Source organism: Lemur catta, chromosome 1, assembly GCF_020740605.2.
Source record: "Lemur catta isolate mLemCat1 chromosome 1, mLemCat1.pri, whole genome shotgun sequence".
Lineage (NCBI taxonomy): Eukaryota > Metazoa > Chordata > Mammalia > Primates > Lemuridae > Lemur > Lemur catta.
Genome location: NC_059128.1, coordinates 96455067 through 96470310, shown reverse-complemented (window position 1 = coordinate 96470310; position 15244 = coordinate 96455067). Strand labels below are relative to the sequence as shown.

Sequence of the window (15244 nt, the reverse complement as noted above, 5' to 3'; positions counted from 1 at the left end):
TTAATGTGATGTTTATTATACGATATAGACCAGAAGTACAAATGGATTTAGAGATGGAAGAGAACAAATATGAGCTGACATTACAGAACATTAAGACTTGGGATGAATTTTATTCTTTGAGTATTTTCAAATTTATTATAAATTTTTTTCAAACATACAGGAAAAAATGGAAAGAATAAAACAGTGAAACCTGTAAACCAACCAACTAAACAAAACAACCATGAACATTTTGCCCTATTTGCTTTATCCATCATGGTTTTTCTTCCTAAATCATTTCAAGGTAAGTTTCACACATCATGCATCAATACAAATTCTCCTAACCATAATAACTGTACCATATTACATCTTAAAAATTAATATTCTATTCAAATTTCCCCAATTGTCCTAAGAATGCATTTTATACCTGTTTTATTTTTGGATCCAGTACCCAACTGAGGTTCACGTGGTACATTTGATTGGAACTTAGTCTCTTATTCTAAAACAGCACCACTCTCCCTTTTTCCCACAACGTTGACTCTTTAAAGAGACTAAGTCAGTTGTCTTAGAGAATGTTCCATCCTACATTTGTGTGATTGCTTCCTCCTGGTGTTATTTAACTTGTTCCTCTGTCCCTGTATTTGCTATAAACAGGAAATTAGGTCTCAAGGCCTGATTAGATGCAGGATTGGGCTAGATTTTGAAGGACAGGCAGCATATGAAATGTTCATATGAAATCATATGAAATCAACAGGCAGCATATGAAATCAACACAATGTATCAACATTTAAAAAATCAAAAGCTGGCATCATTAACAACACTTCCCAATCAGACAGCATTCTGGTGATCATAAAGTACTTTCATGTATGTGCATTTTGGATGATGCTCCCTCACCCTACTTTCTTCACACATTTATTATCATCCTTACTCTACAAATGAGGAAAGCTAGGCTCAGTGAAGTGACATGACCAAGTGAAGTGTGCGACCAAGATCAAACAATTAAGAAGGGCTATAACTAAGAAGTGACATAACTCTGAGCACGGCATGGAGTTGCTCAGAAAAGATGACCTACGTGGGAGATGAGCTTTATGCTGGATCTTGAAAGATGGGTATCATTCATTTATCCAGGCATGGGTTAAATGCTGGAGAAATTATCAGTGCACAAGATAATCACCGTTCCTGCCCTCACAGAAGCTAAAGAGTGGTGACAAATACAAAACAAAAATAAAATCATGCAGGAAAGCGGAGGAAGGCGTTCCAAACAAAGGAAACTGTGTGAGCAAGACCAAAGAAGCATTATCAGAATGCTGGGGCCAAGGTGAGGGGAGTACAGGGATCAGTAAGTTGGACCACAGCAGCTGAACTGGGAAATAGAGAAAAAACAAGCTGGATTAACAAATCAAGCTGGATAGGGAAGGCAGGGCCAACAGCTACAGTAGTCCCCGCTTACTCATGGTTTTGCTTTCTGCGATTTCAGTTATCCTCACTAAGTACGATAAAATATTTTGAGAGAGACACCAATCACATTCACACAACTTTTATTACAGTATAGTGTTATAACTATCTTATTAGTGTTGTTAATCTTTTACTGTGCCTAATTTATAAACTGAACTTTATCATAGGTATGTATAGGAAAAAACAGAGAGAGAGAGAGAGAGAGAGAGAAACAAAATATTTAGGGTTCGGGACTATTTAGTTTTATAGTTTTGGGCATCCAGTGGGGGTTTGGGAACATATCCCCCTCAGATACGGGAAAACTATTGTACTCTACTACAGTATGCTCTTCCTTTCTTTCAAAGATGCATAAATAAATGAAAGTGGAATTTTGTTAAGTGTTTATGTTCAAACAAGAGCCCCACATATCTCCTTGCCAGGAGCTAAATTATCTTATGAATTTCTTTGCCATTTCTGTATCTGCTGCAACACACGTAGAAGTTCTTCCCAAAGTAAAGCTTTAGCAGGCCTTACTTTTCACCTGAAGCTGTTCTAAAAATCAGCCCAAGTATTAGTTATTGATCAACTACTCAATAGCAACTTCCAAGTTCAAAATTATAAAATCAGTTTGAAATCACTCCAAAAGCTCCTAGTTATCATGGTGCACATGTCAGAAAAGGTCATGAGAGACCCCAAAAAAGCGCATCGGCCTGTGCCAACCTTTCTGTCCCCTTCCTCAAGGACCTTCATCACACTCAGGTGTATGTTCCTTACAAACCTGAAGAACTGCTGATGCTATGAACTATGATCTGAATGCAATAAGTCTGAGGGTTTCAAGGTTACATAGAAACAGTTTGAAATCCAAAATCCTGGACACCCTCAAGGCCAAGCAATGAAATCTCCTAAGTTTATTCAGTACCTTATGGCCTTCAAAGCAATTTTATATAGGTTATCTTGTTTAATCTTCACAGTACTCCTTCAAGGTAGGAACTGTTTAATCATTTAATCAACAGATATCAACTGAGTATCTACCATGTGCCAGACACTGTTCTACACACTGAGCAATGACCAAAGCAAAGCCCCAACCACCATGAAGCTTGTATTATAGCGTGTGGAAGGGAGCAAATACTTATATGATATGCAACATCAGTTAGTGGTCAGTGCTACAAAGAAAAATGAGGCAAAATAAAGGGATAGAGAAATGACAAGGGAACGCTATAGTAGAGTGATCAAGGCAGGCCTCTGTGAGGAGATGACACGTGAACAGAGGTCTGAAGTAAGGAAGCAACTCATGTGGGTACTTGGAAGAAGAGCCTTGCAGGCAGAGGGAATGGCAAGGCAAAGGCTCTAAGACAGGAATGTGCCCAACCTACTGCACAACAGCAAAGAGGACAGTGTGGCTGGAGATCATGAGTGAAGGGAACAAGAAGGGAAGAAAACAAAGGACTTCATCAGGCAGGGCCTTCTATGCCATCATGGTACAGATTTTATAAACCATTATCATCCCATTTCACAGATAAGGAAACTAAGAGTCAGAAAGTACAAAAGATTTGCCTAAGGTCAAGAAAAAGTGAGGTCTTGGGAGATACCCTAACTCACTACTGGGATTTCTACTCAGGGCTCAGGCTTCTTATGGAGATTCATAGTGTTGTTTTAAGCCAGGTGTGGTAGCACGCACCCCTGTAGTCCCAGCAACTAGGGAGACTGAGGCAGGAGGATCACCTGAGCCCAGTTCAAGACCAGCCTGGGCAACATAGCAAGACCCTCTCTCTTTAAAAAAAAAAAAAGTGTTTTAAAGAAAGAGATTAAGAATGTGCCCCATTTTGGAAGGAAAGGCAAGGAACCCTAAGACCCAGCAATCCCACTTCTGAGTACATTCCACAGGGAACTCTCACAAGGATCCAAAGGTGACATGGCCAGTCATGGTCATGACTGTTTGAGGCAGCAAGGAGTTGGAAACAACAAAGATATCTAATTCTAGGGAAATAAATAAGTAAAATATAGTACACACACATGATTGACTGCTCTGCAACCAAGAGAAGTAATGAATTAGATATACATACTGTATTGCATCATGAATAGAACTCAAAAACACTGTATTTGCTTAAAAAAACACTGACACAAAATTTAGGGATATCATTCCTCTGTTCAAATACTCCTGGTTCTCTCCTCTAATAAGGTCCCTGTTCCCTGTGAAGGTCAGCATGACCACATGATTTATTTTGGCCAATGAAATGGCAGCAAAAGTGATATATAACACTTCTGAGCAAAAACTTTAAAAGCCTGAATGTGGTTCACAAGATTCCCTTCTCATATAAGCATATTTCAGAGACAGTGCCTCTATCAGCCTGGGTCCCTGAAGGACTGCAATCTACAGAACCTCCCACTGACCTGAAAGTGTGTTAAACTACTGAGATTTTGTGGTTGTTACCTCAACATAACCTAGTTTATCCCATCTGATACAGATTTATAGCACAATAGCATTTAGTCCCCTAAACACAAAAACACACAATACTATCTACTTCCCAAGGGTACACATAGAACCAAATAAACAGGTAGAATTATAAAGTCACATATTAAATACCTGTGAGTGGGTGCCAGTGAAATAAAAGGAAATGGGGTGAAGGGAATGGGAGAAAAGGGGAAAATAAAAGACATAAAAAGATTTATTAAACACATTGTGCAAATACTCAAAATTTCATTCACTCATTGATTCATTCAACAAACATTCATGCATCTATCATGTGCCAGGTTTTATAACATTTTAGGTACTACTTACACAGCAATGAATCCAAAAAGAAAGCAGCCCTCTGCTTAAACTGTATCGTGTACAAGAGAGACAAATATTTAAAACACCCCAGTAAAAAATTACAGACAATGATTAAGTCTCATTGAAAGCTAAGGTGACACAAAGAGGGACCTACTTTAGATTAGGTGGTCTGTAAGCATCTCTGAGGAAATGACATTTAAGCAGATAGGTAAAGATTGTTTCCTATCTAGCCAGGGGAGGAGGAGGTTAATTCATTGCAGCAAAGGGCCAGGAGTAAGTATGAGGACCATCCCAAGGTGCAGGAAGTGAAAGAGGACCAGTGTGGCAGAAGAAAGGAGAGGCAGGAAATGTGGTTAAAGAGATTGGGGGTGGGGCTGAGGGGAGACAGCAGGCAGATAATTTAGAGTCTCACAGCCCAATATAAGGTGTTTGGATTTTATTCTAATTGCAATGGAACCCCAGAAAAACATTTTAAACAGGGGAGTATTATCTTATTTTCAATTTATTTCATTCTAACACTTAAGACCCTAGCAATATGCTTACATTTTTGCAAAATTTGCAAAAGAGATATTTTTACATAATTTCTCTTTGAGGACCCCCAGAACTTCTATAAACCTCAGGTCCCATAATACCCAACTCCATCTCTGAATGGGGTAAGTGCTATGTCAGAGGTATACCCAAGATGGCAGGAGAAAACCAACCTTGCCAATTTGGTACCAAGAGTTCTTTACCATTAACGGATTATTTTTTTCTTTAGTTACATTGTCTGATAATATTTAAAATTGTGTCCTACTTAACACAGAAATCATGAAAGCAACAGATCTTTCTGCTGGAAGCCCAAGACGAGAGAAGCTCTACTTGAGAAACACTCAGAGGTGAAAGATGAAGACGTGTATGGCTCTCCCTCACATTAGCACTAGGAAATGTAGGGGAACAGTCCCTGTTTGGTTCAGGCAGCCTACACAAAGATGCCTCCTATTGTAACACAGCAATGAATCATGGAGGTATAGATGCATAAGGCACAAAAAACTAAGCTAGTTAGAGTTGTTTGTCCAGAAGCAAAGGCACCTTCACACACACATCTACCACCACGAATGGAAATTACCTTCCAGTTTCCTGCAGTCTTCTCAACACTTACCCATGAACAAAGGCATCAGCAGTCAACATTTTTGGAAGGTTTACTATGTACTAGCTCATCCAATCTTCACAACTACTCTAAGTAGTTTCTATTATTGGCCCCATTTTCGCAGATGAAACAAACTAAACCTACGCCTTAGACAAAAATTTGTCCCAGGTCATAAAACCACGAGTAACAGAGCCAGGCTTCAAACTTAGCCTGACTTCAGAGCCCAACGTCTTAACCACTGTTTAGAATCTCCCAATCCCACCCAAATTTTTCTGTCACCAACTCTGGGGTAGTTTCTTCTGTTTTCTTTTAATGAAATTCCTCCCCTTTGAGAGAATACAGCTGTGGTGTCACAATAAACAACAGAATGATAACAGGTACTTCCACTCAGTATCCACCTCCAAATTAAACAGGAAAAGGATCATCAGGCCACAACATTCAGCTAGAATCCATTATGGTTAAAACTTGTCCTGAAAACAGTAAGGGTTGCTGCTGAGGAATCCCCTGCCCTGGGGCACTTTCAGTCTGTTTTAAAGGGGTAAAATATGATACAATGAAACTGAACAAATGTTTGCAACGCAATCCACTGACTTGTACAAGTCAGTATCATGCAAAACAAACACTACAATATTGAGGGGGAGTCTAAAGAAGGAAGTCTGTAGGAGCAGGTGTGAGGAAACTGCCTGAGCTCGTACTACAAGTCCACCACTGGCCTTGTGATCATTACAGGGATGGACAGAATCACCTCCAACAGGTCCCAGGGATATTAAAATCAAGGGAGAGGAAGGGAGGGTACAGAAATTACCAAAGGGCAGAAGGTCCTGGCCTACTCTACTCATTTTATCAGCTAGCTTCCTAAAGTCTGCAGTGTGCAGGTAAAAGATTAAGAACCTAATCTTTTCTGGTTATTTCTCCAGCTAGCCAAGTGTCTCTTTCTCACAGTCTTGTGCCTTACCTAGGACCCAAAAAAGCTGTGGGAGCTCAGAAACCCCCAGGAAATAGCCTCATGGTTATTTAATGAAGTAAAGGTGCTGGTTTGTGAGCAACACGGCAAGCTGCAGATATGGAGCACCTCGCATGTGGTTTCCGTGGTGTTCCTGTCTCAGGTCAGGAGCTTAGGGCTCCTGGTCAAGTAAGGAAAGCCAGGGAGTTATTGGTGAGGAGACGGTCTGTTGAATGAATGAATGAATGAATGAATGAAAAAGAAAGCCCCCTCCTTTGAGCAAGACAGTTCCCAGGAAAGCCAAGGACCAGAAGCCCCCAAACTCAGCAAGGGAAAAGCCACGGGGAAGTCTGTACACGCCCCCGCTGGCCAGGCAGCTGGCCTGCAACAAGGCACCCCAGCCCCACAGGTGTCAGGCACGAAGGTAGGTGACGGTGCTGCTCCCCAGTTCCGAGTCCACACTCCCAATCCTGAGCCGGTCTCAAAGGCGCAGATGCGATCTTACTTCTTTCCAAGACATCTGCCTCCTCTCCCCGTTAAAGGCCATAATCCCAGAGGATCACATTTAGAAAACAGCTGGGACGAGGGAGGAGGAATGTGCCAGCTTTTATTTTCTTGGGAGGAGACAACTGGACAGAGATGATTGAAAAGGGTCGGGAAAGGGGAGGAGGGGTCGGGAAAGGGGAGGAGGGGTCGGGAAAGGGGAGGAGGGGTCGGGAAAGGGGAAGGGGAATCGAGATTCGCTGGGTCCACTAACTGGTCTGAGTCAGGAGCACAATCAGTGCTTAGTCACTGATACCTCGGCGGCCGGGAATTCCTCGCCCCCTGCCAGCCCGAGACGTACGTGACTACCCGGAGCGGAGCCCGGCGCGCGCCCCTGCGCCCAAGCGGGGGCCTCCCCAGCCCGGCCCCGCCGCTCGCCGCCCACCTCATACTTACTCCGCAGAGCTGGTCCCGTTAACCGCGGAGCCGTCGGGGGCCGGGTTCAACTGGATGGGCGTCGGCTTCTTCTTGGGCATTTTGGACCCGGGGAAGGCGCTTACAACTCTGGGGGGAGGGCGGCCCCTCTCGCTTCCTCCCTCTGCGCTGCCCCGCGCCCGCCGCGCGGGGCCAAGTCGGGGCCGCGGGCCCAGGGGCTGGCTACGGGGGGCGCGTCCCGCGCGGTCCTGTCAGCGTCGAGGGGCCGGTGGCGGTCTCCCGGGACCCCCGCCCCACTCGCCCGAGGTTCGCCGTGCAGAGAGCCAAAAGGATTGCCCTGCCGGCGCGGAGCGGGCTGTACTTGCGGCTTGGCAGCCCGGGATTCCCTCCCGTCTCCCTCAGTCAATCAGTCCCTCGGGCTCGAGCGGCCCCGCCGCGCGCACGCCAGAGCCCTGCTCCAGCTCCAGCCCGAGAAAGTGCAGCCGCCGCCGCCACCACGCTCCCAGCAGCTCCGCGCAGCCGTCCCCAAGAGGGACTGGAAGGCGGGGGAGGGGCGGGGAAGGGGAAGCCTAGCCCCCGCCCGGCTGCGGCGCTTTCCACACACCCACTCGGCTCCGCCCCTATGGCCTGGCCAACAACCAATGGGAGCGAATCTCGGCGGCAGATGACGCGGAAATACGTCACCGGGGGCGCGGCCCGGGCGCGGGCTCCATGGCGCCCTCTGCTGCCCCGAGGCACCCAGGTGACCCACTGGGAAAGGAGGGCCTGGTTGAACTCCCAAGAGCCGGGTGCTGCCTGGCCTCCTCCTCTGCGATAACTGGCCACTACCCCCCCCACCGTGCCTCCCCCCCGGGGGCCGAGTCACTTTAACGGAGATAAAATAACAAAATAAATAAGGAAAAGTACCTCTTCTTGTGTCCAGAGGCGAGACAGCGTGGGGTAATAGGAAACTTATTGAGAGACTCGTGCGAGTAACAAACTGGGGCACATATATGTATATATTTTATATATACATAGTGGTAATACTACTGACGAGGGTGCAGGGAGATGGGTACTCAGTACTGATGAGATTGCAAATTGGTGCAATCTTTTTTGCGAGCAGATGGATAATACTTTTTTAAAGCCTTAAAAATCCTCTTTCATGCAATAATTCCAGTTCTATGAAACTTATTGAAGAAATAAAATGTGAATGAAGAGTTTAATAAAAGAGGCACAGTTCCTATTCAGAAATGCACAATCTTCCTCTTCCCCTTCTCCTCAGTGTAATAAAATATGCAGACCGAAAAGACATTAGGTATACAGAACAAAGTAAGTATCTGCACCTGGTGGTCCTGAGCCAGGTGTCAGTGACCTAGCAGGTAAGGAGGCTACAGAAATCTGAGAGGATGAAGAGGGCCTGAACACCTGGGAGGGAGCCCCACATGGGATCTTCTAACTCAAGAGCCCAAGAGGGAAAAGCAAGTCATCCAAGTGGGGGAGGCCCTGCAGCTTAGATGAGAGATTGGTTACATACAGGATGATTGATCAAATCACTAAATATATTAAGCATGATGAAGCCAGGTTTGTCACTGTGGGAGAATGAAGTTACAAATAAGGGCGGGGAGAAAATCCTGTGCTGTTGTATTGAAACTAGAGGCATCAGTGTGAACTGTTTGTTTTTTTAAATAAATTGTATTGTGTATAGCCAAGAGTGATGGTGCATCCCTGTAGTCCCAGCTACTTTTATTTTTATTTTTATTTTTCATCTTGTATTTTTAAAGGGGACCAGCTACTTTGATACTCTGACGTGGGAGGATCACTTGAGCCCAGGAGTTCGAGGCTGAGGTAAGTTATGATCACGCCACTACACTCCAGCCTAGGTGACAGAGTGAGACCCTGTCTCTAAAAAAAAAAAAAAAAAAAATGTGTGCATTTTCAAACAATGTTTATAATATGTTATGGGATACATATAGATAGTAAAAATGGTTACTATAGTGGAAGCAAATTAATGTACCTGTCATCTCACGTAGTTACTTGTATGTGTGTATGAAAAGAACAGCTAAAATCTACTTATTTAACTAAAATCCCAAGTACAACTTTGCTAACTATAGTCCTCAGGTTGTAATGTTGTACATTAGATCTTTAGACTTGTTCATCCTACATATCTGCTACTTTGTATCATTTGACCTACATCTGTTTCCTTCCCCCTCCCCCCATGGTTTTTAATATATAGCTGCGGTCCCCAACCAGGGGGGCCACAGACCAGTACCAGTCTTCAGCCTGTTAGCGACCAGGCAGCAGAGCTCCGCCACCATACCACCTTCATACACACACACACACATACATCTGTGGAAAAATTGCCTTCCATGAAATTTAGGAATTGGGGGGCACACAGCAGGAGGTGAGCACAGGTGAGTCATCTGTACTTACAGTTGCTCCCCTCCCCACCTCTTGCATCACCTCTTGAGTTCTGCACTCCCCGGCCCCCCGACCCCCATCTATGGAAAAATTGTCTTCCGTGAAACTGGTCCCTGGTGCCAAAAAGGTTGGGGACCACTGATATATAAGAATAGATGTAAATGTGTGCATATTGTGTGTGTAGAAGTGATTTTGTCTTTATTCATATTAAACGCACACAGCTTTTAGTATCAGTGTAAAATAATAAACATTAAAAATTTAATTGAGGCTGGACACAATGGCTCATGTCTGTAATCCTGGCACTTTGGGAGGCCGAGGTGAAATGATTGCTTGAGCCCAGAAGTTTGAGGTTGCAGTGAGCTATGATCATGCCACTGCACTCTATCCCAGGCAAAGGAGTGAGACCCTGTCTCAAAAAATAGAAAAATTTTAATTGAAACTTTTCAAAACAATGTATTAGCAAGGCAGGCTTATCTGAATTCTGATATAGTTTTATATTTACTAGTGCAAATAAAAACTAATTGGATTTGAGCAATTAACTGAAATTTTCAAGGACTCACTTTCACCCTGTTAAAAATGTGAAGTTCCTTTCAGTACTGAAATACTCTATGAATGCTGCTGAGAGTCAGCCTCCATTAAGTAGTGTTCCTAAACCCTCACCATGGTCTGAGAAGGAGTCCAGTGGAAGAATTATCCTAGTGGTTAAAGTTTGTAGAATAGTTCAAGGAAGGAGAGTTTGTTTTCCTCATTTCATTTTCAGATAGGCAGTGATTCATCAGTTCTATCAACTTTTCCTGAGTGCCTAACATAGGTGCTGACCATACAGACAAGAATAAGATTCGGATATATATGTATGAACTAATGACCACAACCTAATAAACACTGTAACATAAGCAGTAGGTTGAACCATTTGAGGTTGCTGTGTTTGTAGGTCAAAAATGTGTGAATATTGGCAAATATTGGTTCATCCCATTTGTACACAGTGTAGTTAGATCACAAATATGAGGATCCACGAAATACAAGTGCTACCAATGATGAAAATACATCGTGAATTGAGGAGTACAGTTAAATCTCTATACCTGAGGTCCAAAATCAAACAGAACAAAAGAAAACAAACAAAAAAGAGCATGCACTAGAGAGAGAAAGACCTGGAATTAATTCCAGTTCTGCCTTGGGCTGATTACTTAACCTCTCTAGGCCGTAGTTAATTTACCTATAAAATGGGAATTATACTACCTACTGCACAAGATTGCTGTATTAAATGAAATCTGGAAAGAATAGTGCCTAACACATAGAAGCTAAATAAATGGTGATGGTGATGGGTTTCATCATGTAAACGTAATCTGCTGGAAGGAAAATAATTTATAGAGGCTTTCTGGAAAACAACTAGCTTTTCAAAAATACACATTTTGACTCAATAATCCCACTTCCACGACTCTCTTATAAGGGAATTATGGAAGCTATGTAAAACAGTGATCAACACGGTATTATTTAAATAGCTAAAATCTGGCCAGGTGCAGTGGGTCATGCCTGTAATCTTAGCACTCAGGGAGGCTGAGGCAGGAGGATTGCTTGAGGTCCAGAGTTCAAGACCAGCCTGAGCAAGAGTGAGAACTTGTCTCTACTAAAAATAGAAAAATTAGCCAGGTGTGGTGGCACTTGCCTGTAGTCCCAGCTACTCCGGAGACTGAGGCAAGAGAATAGCTTGAGCCCAGGAGTTTGAGGTTGCTATAAGCTAGGCTGATGCCACAGCACTCTATAGCCCAGGTGACAGAGAGAGACTCAGTTTCAAAAAAGAAATAAATAAATTAATAGCTAAAATCTGAAACCACCTAAATATTCAGCAGAAAGGAAATGATTACATCATTTATGGCATACCCATATGATGGAATGTTGGTCAAGAAAACCAGGGCAAGGTGTCTCAGGCCTATAATCCCAGCACTTTGGGAGGCCGAGGCGGGAGGATTGCTTGAGCCCAAGAGTTTGAGGTTGCTGTGAGCTAGGCCAACACCATGGCACTGTAGCCCGGGTGACAGAGAGAAACTCTGTCACAAAAAAAAAAAAGGAAAAGAAAAAGAAGACTTTCATCTCCAGAAATTTCAACCAGTAGGAATTAACATTTTTTAACAACCCTTCTAGAATGTTAAACCTAGGATCTCTATTTTCTCATCAGGAAAGAGAAAAAGTAACTTGCTTAATATCAACCTCTGTTTATGTTAATACCCAAAAGCAAACGAAAATACAGTAAGCTAGCATTAGCCATCTCTATTTCTGGTACAAAGTCATAGAACATATATTCATAGATACCTGGGAAATGGCCAGGACTCTCAATTTCATAGAATATTTAGTATAGGATGTAGGGACAACTAGCTGACCATTTGGAAAAGAAATAAATTCCAAGTGCATCAAAGATAAAATAAGTACTAGAGAAGATCATGAGGACATGGCTTTTAAAATTTTGGAATGGAAAAAGCCATTTTAAGCAAGACATAAAGCCATAAAGGCAAAGATTGGTAAGATTGACTTCACAAACATTTAAAATTTCTCCACAGGGGAAGAAAAATCCCTTGTACAAAGATATAAGTACACGAATGACAACCTGAGAAGGTAAATGTTTGCAATGTCTGCAATATAACAAAAATCTAATTTCCTTCATATAGAAAGAGCAATTACAAATCAAAAGAAAAAGACCATCCACTCAATACAAAAATAGGCAGAGTATATTAATATAGGCAGGTCACAGAAAAAAATATAAATGGCTTTTAAATATTTGAAAAAAATGCTCACCCTCACTTATTAGAGAAATGCAAATTAAAATGAGATATTACCTTTCACTTATCAATGTTATTGAGGGTATGGAGGAAAAGTTATTCTCGTACACTATTGCTGAGAATATAATTGCTACAATCTCTTTATAGGATGTCTTGGCAATAATTTGTTTTTAAGTCCCATTACTGACCCAGAAATTGCTTAATTTTTCCTTAGAAATTATTGGACTTGTGTGCAAAAAATTTTAATGCACATACACTGTAGCATTATTTAAAATAGAAAAAAACTGGAATCAATTTGACTATCAAAAGGAGAGTAAATTATGAACCAGACGCTGTGGCTCATGCCTATATTTGCAGCGACTCAATAGGCTGTGGCTGGAGGGTCGCTTTAGCCAAGGAGCTTAAGGCTGCAGCAAGCTATGATGGTGCCACTGCACTCCATCCTAAAAGTAAATTATAAAATAAATAAATAAATAAAAGTAAATTATGGCATGAAATTAAATTATGACACATTTATACAAAGAAACACTATACAGTACAGTCATTCAAAAGAATGAAGAAGACCTATTATGCTGGTATAGAAAGATCTCCAAAATGTAATAATGTGAAAGAAAAAAAAGGAGCAACACATTGTGTAATAACTATTTGTTAGAGGAAAAAAAGGATCTATTTGTATATACGATTATATATGATAGAAAATTTCTGGAAGGAAAAAAGAGAAATGGTTAACTGTGGTTGCTTCTGGGGAGGAGCTCTGAGAAATCTGGAGATAGAGTAGGTTTCCACTTCATTTTATAACCTTTGGTACTATTTGAAATTTTATTTATATATATAACTTTTTCAATTAAAAACATTAAAATTTTTTTTAAATATTACCATGGGTATGTTAAATAGTCCAGACACTTTGGGGAAAAGTCTGGCAGTTTCTCAAATGGTTAAACATACAGTTAGCATATGACCCAGCCATTCTACTCCTAGCTATATACTAACAAGAAATGAAAACATGTATCCATATAAAAACTTTATGCAAGGCTAAGCGCAGTGGCTTATGCCTACAATCCTAGCACTCTGGGAGGCTGAGGTGGGAGGATTGCTTGAGCTTAGGAGTTGGAGACCAGCCTGAGCAGGAGCGAGATCCCATCTCTACTAAGAATAGAAAAATTAGCCAGGCGTGGTGGCATGCACCTGTAGCCCAGGAGTGTGAGCTTGCTGTGAGATAGGGTGACACCACAACACTCTACTCAGGGCAACAGAGTGAGACTCTATCTCAAAAAAAAAAAAAACTTTATGCAAATGTTTATAGTAGCATTATTTATAATAGCCAAAAGGTAGAAACAACCCAAATATCCATCAAGTTGTGAATGGATAAACAAAATGTCATATCCTCACAACGGAATATTATTCAGCCATAGAAAGGAATGAAGTACTGATCCATGCTACACCATGGACAAACCTTGACAACATTATGCTGAGTGAAAGAAGCCAGTCAGAAAAGACCATATATTGTATGACTCCATTTATATGAAATGTCTAGAAGAGGCAAATCTATAGAGACAGAAAGTAGATAGTGGCTGCTCAGGGCTTCGGGGAGAAGGGCTACAGCAGGAGATCAAGGGATACTAGGATGATAGCTAAAGGGTTTCTTTATGGGGTGATGATAATGTCCTAAAATTGACTATGGTGATGGTTGCACATATATAAAAATGAATATACTAAAAACCATTGAATTTTACATTTTAAATGGGTGAATTGTATGGTTTGTGAATTTTCTCTCAAGAAAGCTGTTATTAACACAACAATATCAACAAGAAAATTCAGGAGATAACTAGAATTCAGAGCTGGAAAACTAGCCAATACAGTCTGAAGGAGAGCAAAGATGGAGGATTTGCACTACCAGATATCAAAATCCATATAAAGATAAAGTATTTAACATAGCATGGCACTGGCTCAAGGACAGAGAGAGAGATCAATGGAGTAGAATAGAGAGTTTGGACACAAACCCATATGTATGTGATCACCTGATTTATGACAAAGATGACAATACAGTGCATTGGGGGAAAGCATGCTATTTTAAATAAATGGTGCTGAGTCAATTGAATATCCATACAGGAAAAAAAAGGTCTTGACTCCTATATCACACCATATATAACAAATCGACTCTAGATGGATTATAGACCTAAGTAAAACTTTTAGAAGAAAATATTGGAGAATATCTTCATGACATTACCACTCTAATGATTTCTTAAACAAGACCTAAAAAACATAAATCGTAGAGAAAAAGATGATAAATTGGACTACATTAAAGTTAATAACTTCTGACCTTCAAAAAAGGTGAAAAGAGAGAAGATATTTGTAATGCATATATCTGAAAAAGTACTCATATCCAGAATATATGAAGAGCCCACACATTTCTATTGGACAATCCAATAGAAAAAAAGGGCAAAAGAACAGAATTTCACAAGAGAAGATCTCCAAATAGTCAGTAAATACATAAAAAGATGCTGAATTTCTTTAGTTATCAGGGAAATGCATATTAAAATCATAGTGTGGGCTGGGCACAGTGGCTCACGCCTATAATCCTAGCACTCTGGGAGGCCAAGGTGGGAGGATCCTTTGAGCTCAGGAGTTTGAGACTAGCCTGAGCAAGAGTGAGACTCTGTCTCTACTAAAAATAGAAACAAATTAGCTGGACAACTAAAAATATATAGAAAAAATTAGCCGGGCATGGTGGCGCATGCCTGTAGTCTCAGCTACTCGAGAGGCTGAGGCAGAAGGATCACTTGAGCCCGGGAGTTTGAGGTTGCTGTGAGCTAGGCTGACGCCACAGCACTCTAGCCTGGGCAACAGAGTGAGACTCTGTCTCAAAAAAATAAATAAATAAATAAAATAAAATAAAATAAATAAAACCA

General features: G+C 41.5%; 1 protein-coding gene across 1 annotated transcript in view; it reads right to left on the bottom strand.

Annotated features, from left to right (window-relative positions):
- The window catches only part of MAP2K1 (mitogen-activated protein kinase kinase 1), an 80218-nt gene extending 72508 nt beyond the window's left edge, over positions 1 to 7710 (bottom strand). Inside the window, exon 1 of the mRNA XM_045541436.1 lies at positions 7189 to 7710. Within this exon, the coding sequence (XP_045397392.1) occupies positions 7189 to 7268 (80 nt within the window). The 5' untranslated portion in view covers positions 7269 to 7710. The remainder of the gene's footprint in view (positions 1 to 7188) is intronic.
- Between the last annotated feature and the right edge of the window lie 7534 nt (positions 7711 to 15244).